This window comes from Hemitrygon akajei, chromosome 13 (genome assembly GCF_048418815.1).
Source record: "Hemitrygon akajei chromosome 13, sHemAka1.3, whole genome shotgun sequence".
NCBI lineage: Eukaryota > Metazoa > Chordata > Chondrichthyes > Myliobatiformes > Dasyatidae > Hemitrygon > Hemitrygon akajei.
In genome coordinates, this window is record NC_133136.1 from 1,846,807 (window position 1) to 1,873,594 (window position 26,788).

Here is a 26,788-nt window from a genome sequence, read left to right on the forward strand (position 1 = left end):
GGGATCAGAGGTGGAGAGAGTCGGCAACTTGAAATTCCTCAGTGTTATTATTTCAGAGGACCTGTTCTGGGCTCAGCACACAAGGGCAATAATGAAGTAAACACAATAACACCTCTACTTTGTTAGGGGTTTGCAAAGGTAAAGATGGAGTAAGAAAGTAAGCTAGCCAATCATATTAAAGAGGATACCAAAAGTTTCTTCAGATACATAAAGTGTAAAAGAGAGCCAAGAGTGGATATTGGACCGCTGGAAAATGATGCTAGAGAGGTAGTAATGGAGGACAACAAAATAGCAGATGAATTGCTTTGCATTAGTTTTCACTGTAGAAGACACAAACAATATGGTCTTTATGGTACTTAAGGCAGAGGTTGATATATTCTGGATTGGTCAGGGCATGAAGAGATACGGGGAGAAGGCAGGAGATTGGGGCTAAAAGGACATTTTGTTCAGCCATGATGAAATTGCAGAGCAGATTCGATGGGCCAAATGGCCTAATTCTGCTCCTATATCTTATGGTCTTATGGGCCATAACTATGACCACTGGTTGTAGTTCCTCCCAACCCCATCTATATCCATCCTCTCAAACCTCCTCTCAGTCTTCTACATTCTAAAGAATATAGTCCTCACCTATTCAACTTTTCCTTATAATTAAGGTCCTCCATACCTGGCTACATCCTTGTAAATTTGCTCTGTACTATTTCAACCTTATATATATATCTTTCCTGTAGGTAGGTGACCAAAAACTGCAAACACTACTCCAATTTAGGCCTCACCAATGTCTTATACAACTTCAAAACAACATTCCATCTCCTGCACTCAATACATTGATTTATTAAAGCCAATGTGCCAAAAGGTTTCTTTACAACCCTATCTACCTGTGACACCACTTTTAATGAATTATGGATCTGTATTCATAGATCCCTTTGTTCTACCACACTACTAAGTATTCTATCGTTCATTGTGTAAGACCTGCTCTGGTTGATCTTACTGAAGTGCAAAACTGCACATTTGTCACATTAATTTCCATCTGCCATTTCTCAGACATTTTTTCAGCTGATGCAGATCCCTCTGCAAACCATGATAGCCTTTGTCACTGTCCACTACATCTCCAGTCTTGGTAGCATCTGCAAATCTGCTGATCCAGTTAACCACATTATCATCCAGATCATTGATATAGATGACAAACAACATTGGACCCAGCACTGATCCCTGCGGCACACCACTAGTCACAGGCCTCCAATCAGAGAGGCAACCCTCTACTCTCACAAAGCCAATGTCTAATCCAATTTGCTACCTCATACTGAATGCTGAGCAATTGAACTTTCTTGAACAGCCTCCCATGTTAGACCTTGTCATATGCCTTACTAAAGACCATGTAGACATAATCCACTGCCTTGCCTTCTTCCACGTTTCTGGTAACTTCCTTGAAAAACTCTCCAACACTGGTTAGAGATCACCTACCACACATGAAGCCATGCTGACTATCCTTAATCAGTCCATGTCTATCCAAATACTTAGAATACCTTCCAATAACTTTCCCACAACTGATGTCAGACTCACCAGTCCTTAATTTCCTGGATCCACAACATCCTCCAAGGTCTGCAGACCATTGTTTCTGCTTGTTCCTGTCCCACCAAACTTTTATCTGCATACCTCAACTCTGTTTTATCCCCCCAGTTTAGTCCCTTGCTACCTATATCAGTGACACTTCACACGCTCTGGATCTTTCAATGACTTCATTCCCTGCCCCTAATCGTCTCAATTTCAGCATGGATATCCAGTTCCTAAACACCACCATGCCCTATCAGGAGCATCTTAAAGCTCTAGTCCTCCCCTCAACTATTTCTCCTTTGGCTTCCACCACCTCCTGCAATCAAAAGATGTAGCCATAGGCACTTGCATTCGTCCCAGCTATGCTTGCCTGTTTGTTGGCTACATGGCCATGTTCCAAGCCTACACTGGTGACCATCTGCACTTCTCCTATGTTACATTGACGACTGCATTGGTGCTGCTTCCTGCACCCGTGCTGACTCCGCCTTCATCAACTTTGCCTCCAACTTCCACCCTGCCCTCAAATGTACCTGGTCCATTTCTGACACCCCTCTCCCCTTTCTCAATCTCTCTGTTTCTATCTCTGGAGACAGTTTATCTACTGATATATTTCATAAACCCACTGATTCTCATAGCTAACCGACTATATCTCTTCCCATCCTGTCACTTCTAAAACCGCCATCTCCTTCTCTCAGTTACTTCATCTCTGTTGCATCTGCTTTCAAGATGAGACTTTCATTCCAAATTAATGAGATGTTCTTCTTCTTCAGAGAAATGGGTTTTCCTTCCTCCACCACCAAAGCTGCCCTCACCTGCATCTTTTCCATTTCATGCACATCTGCCCTCACCCCATCCTCTGCCACCTCACCAGGGATAGGGTTTCCCCTGTCCGCACCTACCACATCTATTACTTCCGCCATTTCCAACGGGATACCACCACCAAGCACATCTTTGCCTCCCTCCCCCACTTTAAGCTTTCTGCAGGGATCACTGCCTATGTGACTCCCTTGTCCATTCGTCCCTCCTCAGTGATCTCCCTCTTGGCACTTATCCTTGCAAGCAGAACAAGTGTTACACCTGCCCTTACATCTCCTCCTTCACTACCATTCATGGCCCCAAATAGTCTTTCAAGTGAGACGATACTTCACCTGTCGGGGTCATCTACTGTATCTGGTGCTCCTGGTGTGGCCTCCTGTATATCGGTGAGACCCGATGTAGATTGGGAGACCGCTTCACTGAGCACCTACACTCTGCCCACCAGAAGAAGTGGAATCTCCCAGTAGCCACCCATTTCAATTCCACGTCCCTTTCCCATTCTGACATGTCAGTCCACGGCTTCCTCTACTGTCACGATGAGACCACAGTCAGGTTGGAGAAGCAGCATCTTATCCATCTGGGTAGCCTCCAACCTGATGGCATGAACTTTCAGCAATTCCCCCCTCCCCTCAACATTTCTATTCACATTTCCATCTCTCACCTTATCTCCTTACCTGCCCATCATCTCCCTCTGGTGGTCCTCCCCTTCCCTTTCATGGTCTTCGATCCTCTCCTGAAAAATTCCCCCTTCTCCAGCCCTTTGTCTCTTTTGTCACTTCACCTCTCCGCCTCTCCCGGTTTCACCCATCACCTACGGTCTTGTACTTCTTCCTCCCCTCACCCACCTTCTTGCTCTAACTTCTCATTTTGTTTTTCCAGTCCTGCTGAAGGATCTCAGCCTGAAATGTTGTCTATACTCTTCTCCATAGATGCTGCCTGGCCTGCTGCGTTCCTCCAGCATTTTGTGTGTGTTGCTATAATTTCCTGGTTTCTGTTTAGAGCCCTTTTTTAAACAGCAGAACAACAATTGCCATCCTCCAATCCTCTGATACTGCTCCGATCACTAAGGATGATTTAAATATCTCTGCTAGAGCTTCAGCAATTTCTCCACTTACGTCCCTTACGGTCCGAGGGATCACTTTGTCAGGCCCTGAGGATTTATCCCCCCCTGATTTGGTTCAGGGTAGCAAACATCTCCTCCTTTGTAACCTGTACAGGGTCAGTGAAGTTGATGCCACTTTGCCTCAGTTCTATAGACTCTGTGTCCATCTCCCGAGTAAATACAGATGCAAAGAATTAATTTAAAATCTCCTCCATCTGTTTTGGCTGCACACATGGATTACCATTCTGATCTTCCAGAAGACCAATTTTTTACTTTGTAATCCTTTTGCTCTTAACATATCTGTAGTATCCCTTTGAATTCTCCTTCACTTTGTCTGCTAGAGCAACTTCATACCTTCTTTTAACCCTTCTGATTTCTTTCTCAAATGTTCTCTTGCATTTCTTACCTCACCTCATTTGTTCCTACCTGCTGAACCAGGTCCTCAATATCTCTTGAAAACAAAGGTTCCCTACACTTGTTATCTTGGCCCGAAACATCGACTATTTATTCCCCTCCATGAATACTGCCTGGCCTACTGATTCCTCCAGTATTTTGTGTGTGTTGCTCTAGATTTCCACCATTGGCAGAATCTCTTGTGTTTGTGCTTGTTGGCTTGAAGCTCAGCTCCTGGTCCAGCTACTGGTCCAGCTCCCGGTCCAGCTCCCGGTCCAGCTCCTGTCCAGCTTGGGAACAGTTTATTATTGTCACATTTACAGAGAGTCAGTGAGCAGGTTCTCTTGTATAACCGTCATACAGATAGATCATTACACAGTGCACTGAGGTAGAACAGCGTAAAACAAGAACAATTGTTACAGAGAAAGCGCAGTGCAGGCAGACAGTAAGATGCAAGATGATAAGAAGCTAGATTATGAAGATGTCTCTCTTATTGTACTAGGGAATCATTGAAATGTTTATTTCTTTAGACATACAGCATGGAACTGGCCCTTCCTAGCTTTGAGCTGTGCCACTCAACACCCTACCGATTTAACCCTCGCCTGATCACACACAATTACAATGATCAATGAACATACTAACTGGTCTATGGACTGTGGGAGGAAATCAGAGCACCTGGAGGAAATCCACATGCACATGGGAAGGAAGGTACAAATTTTCTAACAGAGGATAGTGGAATTGAAATCCTTACTCCAATGCATTGAGCTGTGATATCATCTCACGAACTGCTCCAGGACCAAGGTTATTAACACTAAATACTGTAGTAACAGTGATTATGGTCTTAGTACAGCTGGGTGGAAACTGTCTTTAGTCTGGTCTTTTCAGGCCTTTGTATCTCTGCCCAATGGGAGAGGGGAGAAGTGAGATTGTTCGGGGTGAATGGGGTGTTTGATTATTCTACCTGACGGTGAGAGGGGAGAAGTGAGATTATCCTGAATGGCTGGGGGTTTCTGATTATTCTGCCTGACAGTGAGAGGGGAGAAGTGAGATTATCCTGAATGGCTGGGGGTTTCTGATTATTCTGCCTGACAGTAAGAGGGGAGAACAGAGACTGTCCGGGGTGAATGGGGTCTTTGATTATACTGTTTGACAGGAGAAGAGAGACTGTCCGGGGTGGGTGGGATCTTTCATTATTCTGTCTGATGGGAGAAGAGAGACTGTCCGGGGTGGGTGCGATCTTTCATTATTCTGTCTGATGGGAGAAGAGAGACTGTCCGGGGTGGGTGCGATCTTTCATTATGCTGGCTGCTTTACTGAGGCTATGGGTTGTCTGGACAGAATCCATAGGGTTTGTTTTTTCCATCCCTCAATTATAGATCATGCTTTTTTGGCTTGGAAAACTAAGGGATTATTAAGATTTTCCGACTTATTTTTGGACAACTGTTTTATGTCCTTTGAGCAACTAGCTAATAAATATAATTTGCCTAGATCTCATTTTTTTAGATACTTACAGGTTAGGCATTTTTTAAGTACGGTACTTCCTTCGTTCCCAAATTCTCTGTCTTCAGATACTTTGGAAAGTTTGTTTGAATTAAACCCTTTTCAAAAAGGGCTTATATCAAAACTTTATAATATAATTATGAAGATACGTTCAGTGCCCTTTGATAAGACCAAAAATGATTGGGAAAGAGAACTTAATCTTATTATTCCTATTGAGAATTGGGATAGAATTCTTAAATTAGTTAATACATCATCTATATGTGCCAAACATTCATTATTACAATTTAAGGTTGTACATAGGGCCCATATGTCCAAGGATAAATTAGCTCATTTTTATTCTCATATAAACCCTATTTGTGACAGATGTCATTTAGAAATCGCTTCTTTAACTCATATGTTTTGGTCATGTCCACTTTTGAGAAAATATTGGAAAGATATTTTTGATATTATTTCGGCGGTATTGAACATTGATTTACAACCCCATCCTATTACCGCAATTTTTGGTTTACCGATGATGGACTTACTTCACTTATCTCCTTCCGCCTGTCGAATGATTGCTTTTCTCACTTTGATGGCTAGAAGATCTATTTTGTTGAATTGGAAGGAAATTAATCCTCCCACGGTATTTCATTGGCTTTCTCAAACTATGTTATGTCTAAATTTAGAAAAAATTAGAAGTGCTGTATTTGATACTTCTATTAAATTTGAAAAGATATGGAGACCATTTATTCAATATTTTCATATGATGTAATGGCCCTGTGCCGGGCTTATTGGTTTTTTTTTCAGCTTTAATCGTATGTATGTTGAGAGGATCGGAGTTGACGTCATTGATGTTTATGTATACTCGTGAGATACTATGAACAGCCCTTTTTTTTTTCTCTTTTTACAAGTTTTTTTTATTTTTTTTTTCTTCTTTGTTTTTTTTTCTTTTTCTTGATACTAGATTAGTAGATTAGCTAACTTCCCTAGATAGATTTTTTTTTCTCTTTTTTACACTATATATTATGAAATATCTAAACTTACCTTGTTCATATATATACTATATGGTTTATGTTTTGGGAAACTTACTTATGCTCTATTCATTGTTTATGTAATACTTTATGTATAATGGGAGTCTATATATTTGTAATCCCTTACCACTATTTGAATTGTATCTCATTCATAATATTCTAAATATTAATAAAAAGATTGAAAGAGAGAATCCATAGGGTTTGTGCTGTTTCAATGACCTGAGTTGCGTTGACAACACTACAGTTTCTTGTGGTCACATGCAGAGCAGTTGCTGCTCCAGAGTGATGTATCCAGAGAGAACGCTTTCTATTATGCATCGATAAAAATTGGTAAGGGTAGAATTGTATTGGATTGACTTCATATACCTGATGAGTAAAAATCTTTACATTACGACTCCGTCTAAATGTGCAATGTGCAATTTACAGTAATTTGTAATGTACAATGTCCTGTGTATGCTACTAAAAAGGGCTTCTTTGGTTTGTTACGAGTAGGAATGCTTCTTTGTCTGTTAAAAGTTTCTCTTGCCGTTGTTTCGCTTTAGAATGGCTGATATGGTAATTGTATTCATTTGTTAATCAATGGGGAATGTTATTGTGTTTTGGGAGGTTGGGAACTTGGGGGAGGGGTTGCGCGGGCTTGGGGTGTGAGGAGAGTCCGGAGGGAGACGCCGAGGAAGGAGGACGTGCGCTCGGACGACCACCAGGGAGTCCAAAGTGGGAGTTTCGGGAGGACGACCACCGAGGAGTCGAATGGTTCGCTGGATGAGCTCCACCGATGTGCACTAAACTGACTGAACTTTGATAAGTTGGCGCCTTTTGTTTTTTTCTTGTATATATAGTATTGCCTAATACTCTTTTAATTTTAGTAAACTCTTAAAGTGTATTTCATAACGGTATTTGTTGTGGGTTTGATACTGTTGGTGGGCGCGAGGCATAAACGCGATTCTCACAGCACCTGCGTGTACGGGAGGTGGGTTGGTGTGTGGCTGGATCTCTTTTTCCCCTAGACATATACCAGCCTGTTGGGTAAGTGTTACATTTGTGGGGTGCTGGTCCGGGATTGGATTGTCAGGGGGCTGTGGAATCGCGCAGGTAGTGAGCGAAGATGGACAGAGAGAAAATTGTTCGCTGGTGCCGATTTGAAGGTGTACCAGTACAGTACGCATGCTTAGTGAGCGGAGTGGATTTTCGAGTTTCGGGAGACGCGGTAGTGCGGGGGTTAAGTTTGGTGAAGGGTATGGGGCAGGTAGAATTGGTAGCTAGACGGTGTGGTAAAGAGATGGAGTCTAGCTGGGTGTTGGTTAGTACGAGTGCTGACGTCAGGACGTTGGAACTGCCGGCGACGGTCAGTGTACCGGGGGAGGAGGGGCTGTGGGGGCTCCACCCCTTCTCCAAGGATGAGGCTGAGGAGACATCGGAGGAGGAGCTAGAGCTAGAGGAAAACCCCAGAGAGGTGGCAGGCACTAGCAAAGGGAGGAGGGAGGAGGGAGTCGTGACTAGGCCCCGCTCCCCAGGTAGGGTGGAAGCCTCCGAGCTGGCAGCCGCACTTAACTCCCTGGTGGGAGTGGCCGAGAGGCCACGGCTGAAGCTGGGGGTGTTCTCCGGAGCCAATCCGACTCCGGATGGGGAGGTGGACTATGAGACCTGGATCGAGCATATGTCCTTGATGTTAGAGGAGTGGCCAGGCTCGGAGGAGGAGAAGAGGCAGCGATTGGTGGGAAGTTTGAGGGGTTTAGCAGCCAAAACAGTTCGGGAGTTGAAAGCTGAAAAGTCTGGGGCCTCAGTGGAGGAATGTATAGAAGTTTTGGAGGGAGCATTTGGGTTGTCAGGGGAACCCTGGCTGCTTTTAGCAGAGTTCCAATGCCTGGAACAATGGAGAGGGGAAAAGCTCTCCGAGTACATATTTAGGATGGAGGGGATGCTCTCGGGACTGCGGCGCCGGGGGGTAGTGAAGGCGCCTGACGTGGCTAGCGTGAGGATGAGTCAGTTATTCAGTGGCTCTCTGGAGGAGGACAAGGTGGCGTGGACTATCCGGCAGGCTTATAGGAAAGGCCCTCCTCCATCGTTCGGGCCACTGATTAGAGAGGTGCGGGAGGAAGAGAGAGCGTTGGGGCGAAAAAGGGGCGCGGGCCTACGGGAGCGATCCTCAGCGATACAGGAAGTGGTGGCTGGGTGGAGGAATGACAACCCACCGAGGGGTAGAGAATCCCCTCTGGAGGAGAGGGACAGGGGAGGTACCCACTCTCAGGGGCGACCAGTGCCGTGGGTTGGGAGTGGGAGTCGTCCTGGGAGAGGAGGGGCGGCAGGCAGCGTGTGCTTTAACTGTGGGAAAGAAGGGCATTTCAGGCGGGACTGTGGGCGGCCGAGGGTGTGCTATAGCTGTGGAGAGGAGGGACACTTTAGGTGGGATTGTGAGAGACAAGGAGTTCCGTGGAGGACAAGCCCCCCTGCGACTAAGAAGGGGGAGGTGTCAGGAAACAGGAGAGGCTCAGTGAGGGAACGGACTGGAGCCTCTGGAGGGACACGTTCCCAGAGATCAGCCAGGGGACCACCGGGTGCCCACCCCTCTATTCCAGATGGGCTGGTAGGACCCCGTGCCAGTGTGGGTCTACGGATAGAGGGAGTTTACGCAAAAGCCGTTCTGGATACGGGATCGCAGGTGACCTTATTGTACCAGTCTTTCTACAACCAATATCTAAAGCATTTGCCCGTAACCCCATTTGACGCCCTGCAGATTTGGGGTGTGAGCGAGGGTGACTACCCGTACGATGGGTACCTATCGGTGAGATCGGAGTTCTCGGAGGGCGATGTGGGAGTGTCCGAAGCTATTGAGACGTTGGTGTTGGTGTGTCCTGACCCGGTGGAAACTGGTGGTGCTGCCCTCCTGGTGGGGACTAATTCCCCCGTTGTGCGACGGCTCCTGGGAGCTTGTAAGGAGAAAGCGGGGGAAGACTTTCTGGAGACCCTCTCGGTGCATCCAGTGTTTCGAGCAGTGTTCGAAGAAGGGGTTGCCTCACTAGGACTGGACCCGGAGTGAAAACGCGGGACGGTGTGGTGTACGCAGGCGAGGCCCAAGGTGATCCGACCCGGGGAGGTAGCACTAGTGATGGGGACCCCCAGATTCCCAGGAGTGCCGACGGGCGAAGCCCTGTTAGTAGACGCCCCGGACGATCTTGAAGGGGAGACACGATTTCCGGCGGGGGCGCTGGTGAGGCCCAAAGTGCAGAGACCAGGGGTGGTACATGCGAGGCGTATAGCTATAAGTGTCAGGAACACCACGGCAAGAGAAATCACCTTTAAGAGGGGAATGCCGCTGGCACATCTGTTCCCGGTGACGGTAATGTCTAGCGCACCAGACATTGAGGGATCGGAGCATCAAAGGGAGCTGACCGCTAAAGCCTTTAACTTCGGGGATTCCCCTGTGTCGCCGGAGTGGAAACACAGGCTAGTGGAGAAGATGCTGAAGATGGAAGCTGTTTTTTCTCGGGGCGAGTTTAATGTTGGCTGCTCCAAAAGCACTCGCCACACCATTCGGGTGACGGAGGACACCCCGTTCAGAGAGAGATCCCGGCGGCTGGCTCCGACAGATGTTGAGGACGTGCGGCAGCACTTGTGCACGTTGAAGGAGGCCGGAATCATAGTTGAGTCCCGAAGTCCTTATGCGTCCCCAATAGTAGTGGCACGGAAGAAGAATGGGCGAGTGCGCTTGTGTTGACTACAGGCCGTTGAATCAGCGAACTGTCCCTGATCAATATACTGTCCCAAGAGTCGAGGATGCGCTGGCCTGCCTGAGCGGTGCGAAGTGGTTCAGTGTGCTGGATTTAAGAAGTGGGTATTACCAGATCCCGATGAATGCGGGTGATAAAGAGAAGACCACTTTTATCTGCCTGCTGGGGTTCTTTCAGTTCGAACGAATGCCCCAAGGCATATCGGGAGCCCCAGCCACCTTCCAGAGGCTCATGGAGAGAACTGTGGGGGATATGAATCTGTTAGAGGTGCTGGTGTACCTGGACGATTTGATAGTGTTTGGATCGACTTTGGAGGAATATGAGGAGAAGCTGTTGAAGGTGTTGGGCCAGCTTAATGAAGAAGGGTTGAAGCTTTCCCTGGACAAATGCCAGTTCTGCAAGTCGTCGGTTAGCTACGTTGGCCATATCATTTCGCGAGAGGGAGTGGCTACTGATCCAACCAAGATAGAGGCCGTGACCACCTGGCCAAGACCCCAGAAAGTGGGCGCTCTGCGCTCATTTTTGGGATTCTGTGGGTATTACCGGCGATTTGTGAAAGGATACGCCAAAGTGTATCACCCGTTGACTCAGCTGTTGTGTGGCTATCCCCCGGTGGGAAAGAAAAGGACGGGGGACCAGAGGCAGGACGCTGGAGGATACTGGAACCCGGCGGAACCTTTTGGCTCGAGATGGGATGATCAATGTGAAGAGGCGTTCCGATCTTTGAAAAGGGCACTGACCCAGGCCCCGGTGTTGGCTTTTGCCGATCCCCAGAAGCCATATGTGCTGCACACGGATGCCAGTCGAGAGGGTCTCGGGGCTGTTCTGTACCAGGAGCATGGCAAAGCATTGAGGCCGGTAGCCTTTGTCAGCCGAAGCTTGTCACCATCGGAGAGAAACTATCCCACTCACAAGTTGGAGTTCCTGGCGCTGAAGTGGGCGGTGGTGGACAAGTTGGGCGATTACCTGTACGGAGCCAAGTTTGAGGTGCGAACAGATAATAATCCGCTCACTTATATTTTGACTTCAGCAAAGCTGGATGCCACAGGACATCGGTGGCTGGCGGCCTTGTCGGTATATGATTTCAGCCTGAGGTACTGGCCCGGAAGCAAGAATGTCGATGCGGATGCTTTGTCTCATCGGGAGCCGGGGGAACAGGAGAGGGACGAGGAGTGGGAGAGTGTCCCTGCCCCTGGAGTGAAGGCGATGTGCCAGTTTGCTATCACCGTGAAGGCCGAGGGAAGAGGGAGGCTGGAAAGAGCCGTGGACCATTTGGCGGGTTTTGACGACGCCATACCCCTAGCTTACTGTGACCTGACCGCACTGCGGACTAAACAGTTGCCGGAACTGAGTCCGGGGGAAGTGGCAGCTGCTCAGCAAAATGACCCGGGCATTGGCACAGTGTGGAGAGCGGTCGAGAGGGGGGATGGGGCATTGGCTGAGAAGGCGAAACACCCATTCGTGCCCCTGTTGTTGAAGGAGTGGTCTCGGTTGAAGTTAAAGAACAAAATCTTGTACCGGGTAACGGCGCCTCCGGACCAACCGCACTGTTGGCAACTGGTCCTGCCGGAGGAGTATCGGCAGGCTGTACTCCAGGCCCTACATGATGATTCTGGATACTTGGGGGTGGAAAAGACCTATGGATTACTCAAAGACCGGTTCTACTGGCCCCGGATGAGGGGGGAAGTCGAAGAATACTGTAGGGGCTGCAGTCGTTGCATCCGGAGGAAGACCTTGCCCGCGTTGGCGGCTCCACTGTCGCACTTGCAGAGTGCGGGACCTCTGGACCTGGTATGTATGGATTTTCTGTCGATTGAGCCTGACACCAGCAACACCGCGAATGTCTTAGTCATCACCGATCATTGCTATGCTCAGGCATTTCCCACTAAGGATCAGAAGGCGACGACAGTGGCGAAGGTGTTATGGGAGAAGTATTTTGTTCATTACGGCCTTCCCAGGCGAATCCATAGCGATCAGGGGCGGGACTTTGAGAGCCGCCTTATCCATGAATTACTGACTATGCTTGGGGTTGAGAAATCCAGGACTACCCCGTATCACCCACAGGGAGATCCGCAGCCAGAGAGGTTCAACCGGACCCTGTTGGATATGCTCGGGACGCTGGAGATTGGGCAGAAAAGCAGGTGGAGTCGTCATATTGGACAATTGGTTCACTGTTACAATTGTACTCGCAATGATGCTACAGGATATTCGCCCTATTATCTGATGTTCGGGCTGGAAGCGAGGTTGCCCATTGACTTGTGTTTTGGGGGTGAAGTGGGTGATTTACCCGGGAAGTCCCATCTAAAGTATGTGTCCGACATGAAGAAGGAGTTACAGCGGGCGTACGAGTTGGTTGAGGTGGCGGCTACCAAACAAAATCAGAGGAATAAGATGCGGTATGATCAAAAGGTGAAGTTTGTTCAATTATTGCCGGGCGACCGGGTCCTTTTACAGAATTTGGGACTCCCTGGTAAGCACAAGTTGGCAGACCGATGGGCGGCCAGCCCCTATGTAATAGAGAGCCAGATGCCGAATCTACCAGTTTACCGGGTGAAACCTGAGGATGGGAAAGGGCCTATCAAGGTACTCCATCGGAATCACCTGCTGCCGCTGGGTCAAGCGGTGCAGGTGGATACGGAGCCAGAGTGGGAGGTTACGCCTAGTACAAGGACTCTGCGAGGGCGCAGAGAAAGGGAAGAGACCGCTGCTGAAGAGCGGGGACGGGTCCCTCGCCTGGAAATGGCTACTGATTCGGAAGAGGACGACTCAGATGAGTGGCCCCTGTTCCCATTCACTGGTGCTCCAGTACTAGGAGAGGAGGCTCCTGGCCCTTCCCATACTGAATTGGGTGAGAGGAGGGAAGGTCTTGAGGGCCAGATGGAGAGGCAGCCAACAGTGGTGGGAGAGAGGGTGGAGCCCGAGTGTGAGCCGGAGAGATCTCAGGTGAGGGAGGACCCCCGTGAGGAAGGGGGTGAGGGTCTGTCAGGAAGACCTGGGGTGTCCGAGACAGTGGGTTCGCAGGTGAAGAGGGAGCCCAGTGGGGCAGAAGGGATATGGAGATCTCAGAGGATTAGGCGCCCCCCGGAGCGGTTGACATATGTGGTACCAGGAGAACCGAGTGTGATTTCTACTGCTCTGGGTAGTTATGTCACTGCTTTCTGCACCTGGGTTGGGTTTTGGGTGTTGCAAGAAGCTTTGGGGAACTCTAGTAATGCCATGAGGGCATGACATTTGCTGGTGGGGAGAGAATGTACAATGTCCTGTGTATATTACTAAAAAGGGCTTCTTTGGTTTGTTACGAGTAGGAATGCTTCTTTGTCTGTTAAAAGTTTCTCTTGCCGTTGTTTCGCTTTAGAATGGCTGATATGGTAATTGTATTCATTTGTTAATCAATGGGGAATGTTATTGTGTTTTGGGAGGCTGGGAACTTGGGGGAGGGGTTGCGCGGGCTTGGGGTGTGAGGAGAGTCCGGAGGGAGACGCCGAGGAAGGAGGACGTGCGCTCGGACGACCACCGGGGAGTCCGAAGTGGGAGTTTCGGGAGGACGACCACCGAGGAGTCGAATGGTTCGCTGGATGAGCTCCACCGATGTGCACTAAACTGACTGAACTTTGATAGGTTGGCGCCTTTTGTTTTTTTCTTGTGTATATATATATATATTGTATTGCCTAATACTCTTTTAATTTTAGTAAACTCTTTAAAGTGTATTTCATAACGGTATTTGTTGTAGGTTTGATACTGTTGGCGGGCGCGAGGCATAAACGCGATTCTCACAGCACCTGCGTGTACGGGAGGTGGGTTGGTGAGTGGCTGGATCTCTTTTTCCCCTAGACATATACCAGCCTGTTGGGTAAGTGTTACAGTAATAAATAGTATGTACAACAGGACAGTCAATGTAGCATAGAAATAGGATGTATCAGTATGAATTAATCAGTCTGATGGCCTGGTGGAAGAAGCTGTCCTGGAGACTGTTGGTCCTGGCTTTAATGCTGCGGTACTGTTTCCCAGATGGTAGCAGCTGGAACAGTTTGTGGTTGGAGTGACTTGGGTCAGGCCCTTTTTATATACCTGTCTCTGTAAATGTCTTGAATAGTGGGAAGTTCGCATCTACAGATGTGCTGGGCTGTCCGCACCACTCTCTGCAGAATCCTACGATTAAGGGAGGTACAGTTCCCATACCAGGCAGTGATGCAGCCAGGCAGGATGCTCTCAATCGTGCCCCTGTGGAAAGTTCTCAGGAATTTGGGGCCCATATTGAACTTACTCAACCGTCTGAGGTTGCCAAATTTCTTTAGCCTCCTCAGGAAGTGGAAGCATTGGCCATGACATAAAAGGAACAAACTGTTGGTGATGCTCACTGAACATGAAGCTATCAACCTGAACATCGTTGATGTAGACAGGAGTGTGTGCACCACCCCCTTCCTGAAGTTAATGCGTAGCTCTTTTGTTTTTCTGACACTGAGGGGAAAGGCTGTTGTCACCATGTCACTGGGCTCTCTATCTCCATCCTGAACTCTGATTCATCGTTATTTGAGATACGGCCCACTACCATGTATCAGCTGCAAACTAACAGATGGGTTTACAACAGTTTCCTGTACGGACACCACACTGGCCAGATTCTGGACAGGGCCGAGGACACAACCATGAGTGTTGAGAATAATCATGGTGGATTAAATTACTGAATATGGTTTGTTGGCAATGGATAAATTCAGCGTGTGGAGTACGTTGGACAATGGCTCAGAGCACCTGAAGAATGTACTTACTGTTCCGATGTTCATCGTGTCTATGATGAAAACGTCCACCTGTCCCTGTTCAAAGTAATTGCCCAGGTTGTTGTCGGAGGTGACGAGGGGCTGCTTGCTGGTGTCTCCCTTCTCTCCGTACAGCTTGATGAAAACTTTGGAGTCACTGCTGGCTCCGGACACATTCCCAGTCTTCACCATGATATGGTAGCAGATATCTGAAATGTTGATGAGAGCTGGAGACTGACAGAGAGACAATATGCAGATTCACAGGTGACCAGAGACTTGTCTCACGGCCAAGTGCTTGCAAGGCTCCTGGTACCAGGTCAAAGTCAGACAAAGACCAAATTGCCATGATTCCCTTCATCTGAATTTAGAAACTACGAATAAGACCATAAGACCTCATCTTAAAAATAGGTACCCTGCAGGGCTGTGTGCTGAGCTCAATGCTCTACACACTCTTCACACATGACTGCACCCCCATCTACACCTCCAACTCTATAATTAAATTTGCGGATGATACCACAGTGGTTGGCCTGATCTCGGACGAGGATGAAACAGCCTACAGGGTCGAGGTGGATCATCTGACGGAGTGGTGTAAAGACAACGACCTGGTCCTTAACACTTCTAAAACAAAAGGGATGATCATTGACTTCAGGAGATCAAAGGACAGAGTATACACCCCGCTCCATATACATGGAGAGGTAGTTGAAAGTGTGGAAAACCTAAAGTTCGTTGGAGTTATGTTGTCAAAATAGCTGACATGGACCACCAACACCTTGCTGCTTGTAAAAAAAGACACAACAAACTCTTCTTCCTCAGAAAGCTGAAACATGCCAAACTCCCACAAAAGCTGTTGCTTAACTTCTACAGAAGCACAATTGAAACCATCCTGATCAACAGTGTCACAGTGTGGTGTGCCAGCTGCACAGCCACTGAGCGACCAGTCCTGTATCGAGTGGTGAAGGTGGCCCGGCGAATTGTCAGGATGGAGCTCCCAGGACTGGACACCATCTATTCCAGCAGACTCAGGAGGAAAGCAATCAGCATAACCAGAGACACTACACACCCCGGCCACTCCCTGTTTGACCCGCTTCCGTCCAGCAAAAGGTTCAGGACACTAAAAGCCAGAACAAATAGACTGAGGAACAGCTTCTACCCCAGAGCTGTGGCCTCCATCACACCACTCCCACAAAACAATGACTGAAACTGTGAGCACACACAAGGACTCAAATACTTGCACTAACGGCACTTTGTACATTTCTGTGATATTCTGGTGCTGCTGCAACTTATTTTCTGCTACTTATCTATTTAATATCTGTTTTTCTTTCTTTTCTTTTCAAATCTTTTTATTATTATTATTCAAAATACACAGGTACATTGAAGTAACAACACTTACAATGCCTCAAAAAAATTATCTTAAAGATTGAAAATTTTTGTGAATAAAAAAACCCTACTAAGCAAGAAAAGTGAGAAAAAAAAAGAACCCATTGAGGGCACAACCCCGGAGCCAGGCGTCATATAGAAAGCTTCTAAAAATAAACATCAAACCGCCAACAAGAAGAAAAAATATATCAAAACAAAATTTACACTCAGATCGTGGAGGAAATCTATCAGTTAACTGAAATGATAGTAATGAGCAAATGAGCCCCATCTCTTCTCAAAATCAAATAGAGGTTCAAAGGTTCGACTTCTAATTTTCTCTAAACTGAGACACAGCATCACTTGAGAGAACCATTGTGACAAAGTAGGAGCTGATATATCCTTCCATTTCAACAAAATGGCCCTCCTAGCTATCAATGTAACAAACGCAATAACATGTTGGTCAGACAGAGAAATACCATGAATATTTTGAGGAATTATTCCAAAAAGCACAGTCAATTTATTAGGTTGTAAATTGATTCTACGTGCTTTAGATATTGTCGAAAAGACTGACTTCCAGAACGGTTTTAATATAGAACATGACCAGAACATCTGTGCCAGTGTAGCTATCTCAGTTTTACATCTATCACAATACTTGTCAACATTGAGAAATATTTTAGAAAGTCTCTCTTTTGTCCAATGGTAACGATGTACAATTTTAAATTGAATCAGTGAATGACCAGCACAGACCGAGGAAGAGTTAACCAACTTCAGAATCCGTGTCCAATCCTCCCATATAAAAGTCAAATTGAGTTCTTTCTCCCAATCCTGTTTAATCTTAAGTAATCTTAATTATTATTGTAATAATAAATTATAAATTCTTCCAATAGAACCTTTCATCAAGGGGTTCATATTCATAATAGTATCTAACAAGTCAGCCTCCAATATAAGGAAAATTACTTAAATATTTTTGTAAAAAAAAGTCTAACTTGAAGATATTGTAAAAAATGTGAATATGAAAGAGAATATTTATCGACTAATTGTTCAAAAGACATCAATCTGCCTTCTTTAACTAAGTCCAAAAAAGACTTAATACCTTTATTTTTCCAAAGTAAAAAAATTGGATCACTCCAGGAAGGTTTAAAAAAGTAATTACGATAAATTATACTACAAAGTTTAAATTTTTTAAGATTAAAAAAATTGCAGAACTGGAGCCAAATTTGTAAAGAGTGCTTAACCACAGGATATAAATTTAAATTAGCAACTTTAGCTAATTGTATAGGTAGAGCAAATCCTAATAACAAAGTTAAATAAAACTGTTTCATAGTTCTCAGTTCCAGGTCTACCCAGATTGGCTGGTCATTCCTATCACCCCAATATAACCAAAAGGACATTATATTGCAAATTAACAGCCCAATAATACATTCTTAGATTAGGCAAAGTGAGACCTCCGTCCTTTTTCAACTTTTGTAAATGTTTTTTCATGATTCTTGGTCTTTTATTATCCCAAATAAAAGATAGAATAATAGAGTCAATCCAATCAAAAAACTTCTTAGTTAAAAAAACAGGAATATTCTGAAATAAATACAAAAATTACAGTAAAATCATCATTTTAACTATATGAATATGACCAACAAGTGAAAATGTAAGTGGGCTCTATTTACTAAATGAGTACTTCATAGAGTCCACTAAAGGAGGAAAATTAGCTTTATAAAGATCCTTATTTTTTTTGTAATTCTGACACCTAAATATCTACAAGAATCCGTAACTTTGAAAGGAATATTATCATATATAGACAAATTCATTTAAAGCAAGTAATTCACTTCCACTAAAATTTATTTTATATCCTGAAAAATCTCCAAATTTGTCAAATAATTTTAGCAAAGCAGGAATAGATTCTTCAGGCTTAGATATATATACCAATAAATATCAGCATAAAGAGAAATCTTATGCGTGGTCCCATTCATAAAAATCCAATGAATATTTCTAGCTTCATGAAGAGCAATAGCAAGGGGTTCTAATATAAGTTAAATAACAAAGGACTTAATGGACAACCTTGTCTTGTCCCCCGTGATAGCTGAAAAAGGGGAGACCTACAGTTATTGGTGACAACAGTAGCAACAGGAGCTTTATATATCATTTTAATCCAATTATTAAAATTAATACCAAAGCCAAATTTTTCTAAAACATTAAATAAATATTTCCATTCGACTTGATCAAATGCTTTTTCAGTATCCAAAGATATAACACATTGTGGAGTTTTAGAAAAGGGTGAATATATAATATTAAATAATCTCCAAACATTTGAAAAATAACGACCCTTTATAAAGCCTGTTTGATCTTTAAAAATTATGTTACCGAAAATACTCTCCAACCAATTGGCCATTATCTTTGAGAGAATCAACGTTCAGTAATGAAATAGGTCTGTATGAGGCACAGTCAGTAGGATCTTTATCCTTTTTGAGGATTAAAGAAATAGAAGCTTCATAGAAAGTAAAGGGTAAGTCACTTTTCACAAAACAATCTTTAAACATCTCCAACATATATGGAGAAAGCAGTTTTCCAAATTTTTTATAAAATTCTACAGGATAACCATCAAGTCCCGGGGCCTTACCAGATTGCATTGAAAAAATAGCTTTATGGATTTCTGACAAAAAATATCATGATAAGATTATAGATTTAGAAACCAGGTCTCGCCGAAACAACATACAAATCATTGGATTGCAAGAAGAAGCTGAAAATTGAGACTTAACAGTTTACTTTGGTAAGCTCTTTCATACTTTATTTCTGACTATTTTATCAAAGCCGCCTGCTATTGAAAGAGCACACAGACTTTCGAAATTTAAAAACTCAAGCAGACCAAGAGTTATTCTGGTCTGTTTTCATCACTTTAAAATTAAAGATCAAATAATGTGACAGGCAGTTTTTTCTATTACTATCTTGTTTTTATCTACCGCTTTGTAGCCAAACAGAGTTTCATTGTACCTATGTATAATGACAATAAAGATCATTCAATTCAATTCAAGACACAGGAGCAGAATTAGGCCCCTAATTCTTGTCTCACCTACCAGTGGAAACAACTTTCCTGCCTTGATCTTATCCATCCCTTTCATAATTTTATATGTTTCTCTAAGATCCCCTCTCATTCTTCTGAATTCCAGGTGACTCAATCTCTCCTCATGGTCTAACCCCCTCATCTCTAAGAATCAAACTGGAGAACCTTTTCTGCACCACCTCCATAGCCAGTTTATCCTTCCCCAAGTAAGAAGACCAGAACTGCACACAGTACTCCAGGTGTGGTCTCACCAGTACCCTGTACATTTGCAGCATAACCTCCCTGCTCTTAAATAGAATCCCTCTAGCAATGAAGGCCAACATTTCTGCTGCACCTGCAAACCAACCTTTTGTGATTCATGCACAAGCACTCCCAAGTCCCTCTGCACAGCAGCATGCTGCAACTTTTACCATTTAAATAATAATCTTATCGACCATTTTTTCTTCCAAATTGGATGGCCTTGCATTAACTAACATTGCACTCCATCCACCAGATCCTTGCCCACTCCTTTAACTTATCTGTATCTCTCTGCAGACTCTCCGTATCTTCTGCACAATTTGCTTTTCCATGCAATTTAGTATCATCAGCAAACTTAGATACACTACACTCAGTCCCCTCTTCCAGATTGTTAATGTATATCGTGAACAGCTGTGGGCCCAGCACTACCCCCTGTGGCGCACTGCTCTCTTTAGCTGATAGCTAAACAGAGTAACACCCATGTATCTCAACTCTCTGCTTTCTATTAGTTAACCAATCTTCTATCCATGCTAATACATCACCCCCAACTCAAAGTTAAACTAACTGGCCTATAGTTACCTGCCTTTTGCCTACATCCTTTTTTGAACAGTGGTGTGACATTTGCCACCTTCTAATCTGCTGGAACTTGCTCAGAGGCCAGAGATTTTTGGTAAATTATCACCAGAACCTCTGCTATAACATCTACCATTTCTTTCAATGCCCTGGGATGCATTCCATCCCTTTTTTAATCTTTTGCTTTTACTTTATCTTTATCCACACTTTTCTCTTTTACCTTATCCATACTTCTGCAATCTGTTGAACACACTCCCCTACTACTAAAGCCCTATCCACAGCCCTAATTATGTGATTCGTTAGAGGTCCCAACGTGGTTCAGGTGGCGCCTGTTCTAATGGAACAGTTCCCTCCTTCCATTATACTGGTGCCAATTTCCCATGAATTCAAACCCATTTCTCCCACCCCAATCCTTGAGCCACACATTTAACTCTCTAATCTTCTTGACCCTGTGCCAATTTGAATGTGGCTCAAGTAGTAATCCAGAGATTACTACATTTTTGTTTCTGCTTTTTAATTTAGTCCCTAGCTGCTCAAATTCCCTCAGCAGAAACTCTTTCCTTGTTCTACCTATGTCGTTGGTACCCACATGGACCACGACAACTGGATCTTTCCACTCCCACTGCAAATTCCTCTGCAGGTCAGATGAGATGTCCCTAACCTGGGCACCAGGCAGGTAACGCAGCCTTCGGGATGCTCTATCCTCGCAACAGAGAACTCTGTCTATTCCCCTGACTATACTATCCCCAATTATCATTACATTTCCCTTCTTTCCCTTCTCTTGAATGGCTCCCTGAAAAATGGTGCCACAGTTAGGTCATCTTACCTACAGCCCCCACTCTCATCCACACAGGGAGCAAGAATCTCAGACCTGTTGGACAAGCTCAAGGACAGAGGCTCCTCCAACACCGTCTCTCGGATCTCACTACCCACCTCACTCAGTCACATCCTCTTGTTCCTGACCACAGACTGAATTTGAGGCAGCTAATCTAATGGGTGTGACTACCTCCTGAAACAGAGAATCCCCCTCCCTGATGTTCCGCAGTGTTTCCAGCGGTCTGATATCCGCTCTCACCTCTCTTTTACACTTTATGTATCTGAAGAAACCTCTGGACTGACTGTAGTCATCAGGGACACTGGAGGTCTCCCTCCTTTCCCACATCCTGTAAGAGAAGCATTTCACTATCCTGCCAGTCATCCCTATTGTCCCAGCTGAGCAGACATAAAGAGAATGAAAAAACTCGAGCTTTTCTTTCCTTTGCTTTCTCTGAGTGAAGCCTCGGAAAGCTAAAGACTCAAGATCACCACTCTGACTCTGCCCACTCAGACGCTGGCTGTGTGCCTACCCCTGCCTTCCTTTAGTTTCTTCTTGCTAATCAATTGCAAACACTGAATGGCTGCTGGTCAAAGCTCTTTTTTCTGTGCTGATCTGCTGCTGTCTTTCACCTTTGGGTAGTGGACCTGAGTCAAATCCCCTCTTGATGTATGGATTGGCCACTGGTTAAAGCTCTTTTCTCCCCCAGCATTATTGTAAATTTTATCTCTACTCTTTCAATCTTATTGATAGGTTCGGTAGGTGGCCAGAACTGTACACAATATTCCAAATTAGGCCTCACTAGAGTCTTGTACAACTTCAACATAGCATCCAAAGTCCTGTTGATTTATGAGGTCAATACACCCAAAACTTTCTTTACAACCTTCTCTTCTGGGGACCAGCATATGAAATGGACCTGTTTATTAAACAAAAATTCCTCACTCAGATGGCATTATTCTTTGAAAAAGATAGTGACTTAAAATCCCACTGCTCCATCAAATCTAGGCTGCATGCTCTAATGATCAATGGCCTTTCATTATAGATTTGCCTTTCTCAATTTTGTAAAGTTCAGAAAAATCCATTCTTACTTTTCAGCATCTGTGCATCTCCAGATGGAACGAGTTCACGGACAATCTGCCCATCATCTTCGCTCTTGTCCAGCCACCTGGGGATCAATCAACACTCTCATCTCACTGTTTACTCTTCCTGTCACCCAACTCTCACACACACACACACAGACACAAACACACACACACGCACTCACACACAGACACAAACACACACTCACACACACACACTTCCACACATACATACAGACACGCACATACACACACACACACATTCACAGACACCTCCCACCCTGCAGAGCCGCGTACACACGGCCCAAGAGGAAGAATCACCTGTAACAGGGGAATTCCATAGCCTGCGACTCGGGAGCACCTTCTTCCTTCACGACCACCTTGTCGAGGAACCAGCCGCAGCTCCCGCCTCTGCCATCGTGTCCGATCCTCACCCTCATCACCTTCTTCAGATTGACAGCCTCAATGACAAATTCATCTGCCTGGGTACAGAGAGCAGACCAACACACTGAGGCTGGCTTCACTGAGACCAGAATCTGGGTCCGTTAGGGTGCAGGGATTGTCTCAGACCGCTGTCAGCAGGAACTGCAAGGGGGGCTTTGTAGGGGCGTTGGGGAGGTCACTGAATGCACAACGGACTATATTAACTTTTGTGTGGATGTCGTTGTTCCTGTTAGAACTGTTCGCTGCTATCCCAATAATAAGCCCTGGATCACTAGTCACATCAAAGGCCTCCTAAATCAGAAGAAGAGGGCCTTTAAAGATGGTGATCGGTTGGAGCTTAAAAGAGTTCAGGAGGAACTCAGAGTACAGATAAGGGGGGCAAAGGAGCAGTATAGGAGGAAGCTAGAACAAAAGCTGCAGAAAAAAAGCATGAAGGAGGTGTGGGATGGGATGAAGATCATCACTGGATGCGGTGCAAAGCGGGGGGCAAACATAAGTGGAGATGTGGAGAAAGCGAACCAGCTGAACAACTTCTTCAATAGGTTCAACAGCACAATCTCATCCTCACCGCAGAACTCCACACCAGGCTTGTCTTTCTACTCGTCCTCCCTCTTACTTCCCTCACAGGAAAATAGCCACTCACAGGAGACCTTGCCCATGCCCAGGATTACGGCTGCACAGGTGGAAGGTCAACTGAGGAAGATCTGTACCAGCAAGGCGGCGGGACCGGATGGAGTTTCCCCACGATTACTGAGGGCCTGTGCGACTGAGCTGGGAGAACCACTACAGCGCATCTTCAACATGAGCCTGGAGCAGAGAAGAGTACCCAGACAGTGGAAAACATCCTGTATTGTCCCGGTACCGAAGAAACCACAACCAAAGGAGTTGAATGACTTCAGACCTGTTGCCTTGACGTCGCACGTGATGAAGACCATGGAGCGGCTGATAATCCAGAATCTGAGGCCACAAACCAGGCACGCCCGGGATCCTCTTCAGTTTGCGTATAAGGAGAAGGTGGGAGTGGAGGATGCTATCACGTATTTGCTGCACAAATCCCTCTCTCACCTGGATGGGGTCAGTGGTGCTGTGAGGATTACATTCCTGGACTTCTCTAGTGCCTTTAACACCATCCAGCCCAAGATCTTAAGGCACAAACTAACGGAGATGGGAGTAGACTCTCACATGGTGGATTGGATAGTGGACTACTTGACAGATAGACCTCAGTATGTGCAGTTGGGAGACTGTAGGTCTGACACGGTGGTCAGCAGCACAGGAGCGCCGCAGGGGACCGTGCTCTCTCCGGTCCTGTTCACCCTGTACACATCAGACTTCCAATATAACTCGGAGTCCTGCCATGTGCAGAAGTTCGCTGATGACACGGCCATAGTGGGGTGTGTCAGGAATGGACAGGAGGAAGAGTATAGGAAACTGATACAGGACTTTGTGATATGGTGCAACTCAAACTACCTGCGTCTCAATATCACCAAGACCAAGGAGATGGTGGTGGACTTTAGGAGATCTAGGCCTCATATGGAGCCAGAGATCATTAATGGAGAATGTGTGGAGCAGGTTAAGACCTACAGTATCTGGGAGTACAGTTAGACGAGAAGCTAGACTGGACTGCCAACACAGATGCCTTGTGCAGGAAGGCACAGAGTCGACTGTACTTCCTTAGAAGGTTGGCGTCATTCAATGTTTGTAGTGAGATGCTGAAGATGTTCTATAGGTCAGTTGTGGAGAGCGCCCTCTTCTTTGTGGTGGCGTGTTGGGGAGGCAGCATTAAGAAGAGGGACGCCTCACGTCTTAATAAGCTGGTAAGGAAGGCGGGCTCTGTCGTGGGCAAAGTACTGGAGAGTATAACATCGGTAGCAGAGCGAAGGGCGCTGAGTAGGCTACGGTCAATTATGGAAAACCCTGAACATCCTCTACATAGCACCATCCAGAGACAGAGAAGCAGTTTCAGCGACAGGTTGCTAGCGATGCAATGCTCCTCAGACAGGATGAAGAGATCAATACTCCCCAATGCCATTCGGCTTTACAGTTCAACCGCCAGGAGTAAGATATGTTAAAGTGCTGGGGTTAGGACTCAATGTATTTAAGTAAACTACTTAAGAACTTTTTAAAAGCTATTATTAATGCTTTTTGAGAGGGTGATTTTAGATGCATATCATATTTTTACTGAGTTAAGTATTGTATGTAATTAGTTTCGCTACAATAAGTGTATGGGACATTGGAAAAAAAATTTGAATTTCCCCATGGGGATGAATAAAGTATCTATCTATCTATCTAGATACACATATCCACTGTTTCCTCAAAGAGTTCACTAAAGTCACACTGGGTCCGTTAGGGTGCAGGGATTGTCTCAGACCGCTGTCAGGAGAGAGATACAAATATCCACTGTTTCCTCAAAGAGAGGAGTTTTATCAGGATGCTGCCCGGATTACAGAGCATGTCTTATGAGGACAGGTAGGGCAAACTAGGGTTTTTCTCTATGGAGCGAAAGTCAATAAGAGGTGATGATAGAGGCATTGATCGAGAGGACAACCAATTCCTTTTCCCTGGACGGATATGGCTAACATGAGGAGGTATCATTTTAAGGTGATTGGAGGAAAGTATGGGGGCTGATCACAGGTATATCAGAGACCTCTGAAGATTGAGCTTTGACCAGCAGTCAGCGTATGGGATTGATTAGTAAGAACAACAGGGGCAAACAGAGCAGCAGTCATCTGAGTGGGCAGAGTCAGCGTGGCTTCAGTCAGAGAAACCAAAGGAAAGAAAAGCTCAAGTTTTTTCATTCTCTTCTTTATATCTGCTGAGCTAGGGGTGCCAGGCTGGAGAGTAAATGCTCTGTTTGCAGAATGTGGGAAGGGAAATCTCCAGTGTCCCTGAACACTACAACTGTGAGAAGTGCATTCAGCTGCAGTTTCTAACAACCTGTGTTAAGGAGTTGGAGCTGAATTGGATAAACTCTGGATCATTCAGGAGGCCGAGGGTGTGATAGATCGGACATAGAGAGGTAGTTACACCCAAGGTGCAGGACACAGGAAAACTGGGTGACAGTCAGGAAAGGGAAAGGGGTTAAGGACCCAGTGCAGAGTACCCCTATGGCCATCCCCTCAACAACAGATATACCACTTTGGATGCTGTTGGAGGGGGGAAATGACCTAACAGAGGAAAGTCACAGTGGTCAGGTATATGGCGCTGAGTCTAACTCCGTTAGTCAGAAGGGACGGGGCAGAAGAGGAATGTTGTGGTGATAGGGGATTCATTAGTTAGGGGAAGGAGAGGAGGTTCTGTGAGTGAGAATGGGATTTCCAGATGTTATGCTGTCTCCCGGGTGCCAGGGTCGGGGGCATCTCGAATTGAGTCCTCAGCATTCTTAAGCGGGAGGGTGAACAGCCAGAAGTCATGGTCCATGGAGGTACCAATAACATGGGTAGGCCAAGTGACAAGGTTCTGCAAAGGGAATTCAGTGTTAGGTGCTAGGTTAAAAGGCAGGACCTCCAAGGTTGTGATCTCAGGATTGCTACCCATGCCATGTGCTACTGAGGCCAGAACTAGGAATATTATACAGTTTAATACATCAGAATCAGGTTTATTATCACCAGCATGTGACGTGAAATTAGCAGCAGCAGTTAAATGCAATACATAATCTAGCAGAGAGGAAAAAATACTAAATATAATAAAAATAATAATAAATAAACAAGTACATCAACAACAGTATACATATATCAAATAGATTAAAAAATGTGCAAAGATCAGAAATACTGTATGTTAGAAAAGTGAGGTAGTGTCCAAAGACTCAATGTCAATTTAGGAATCAGATGGCAGAGGGGAAGAAGTTGTTCCTGAGTTGCTGAGTGTGTGCCTTCAGGCTTCTGTACCTCCTACCTGATGGTAACAGTGAGAAAAGGGCATGCCCTGGGTGCTGGGGGTCCTTAATAATGGACACTGCCTTTCTGAGACACCGCTCCTTAAAGATGTCCTGGGTACTTTGTAGGCTAGTACCTAAGACGGAGCTGACTAGATTTACAACCCTCTGCAGCTTCTTTCAGTCCTGTGCAGTAGTCCCTCCATATCAGACAGTGATGCAGCCTGTAAGAATGCTCTCCATGGTACAACTATAGAAGTTTTTGAGTGTATTTGTTGACATGCCAAATCTCTTCAAACTCCTAATGAACTGTAGCCGCTGTCTTACCCTCTTTATAACTGCATCCATATGTTAGGACCAGGTTAGATGGCTAAGGAGTTGGTGTAGGAGGGAGGGCATAAGATTTTTGGATCATTGGGCTCTTTTCTTGGGAAGTTGGGACCTGTACGGGAGGGATATGGTTTGCACCTAAACCGGAGGGGGACTAATATCCTAGCGGGAAGGTTTGTTA

At 45.5% G+C, this 26,788-nt stretch overlaps 1 protein-coding gene across 1 annotated transcript in view; it reads right to left on the minus strand.

The window, feature by feature from the left end:
* The window catches only part of LOC140737585 (lipoxygenase homology domain-containing protein 1-like), a 394,473-nt gene that overhangs the window by 159,610 nt on the left and 208,075 nt on the right, over positions 1-26,788 (minus strand). Inside the window, exons 20-22 of the mRNA XM_073064021.1 lie at positions 22,284-22,444; positions 21,972-22,048; positions 14,864-15,060 (exon numbers count right to left, since the gene is read on the minus strand). Coding sequence (XP_072920122.1) covers positions 14,864-15,060; positions 21,972-22,048; positions 22,284-22,444 — 435 coding nt within the window. The remainder of the gene's footprint in view (positions 1-14,863; positions 15,061-21,971; positions 22,049-22,283; positions 22,445-26,788) is intronic.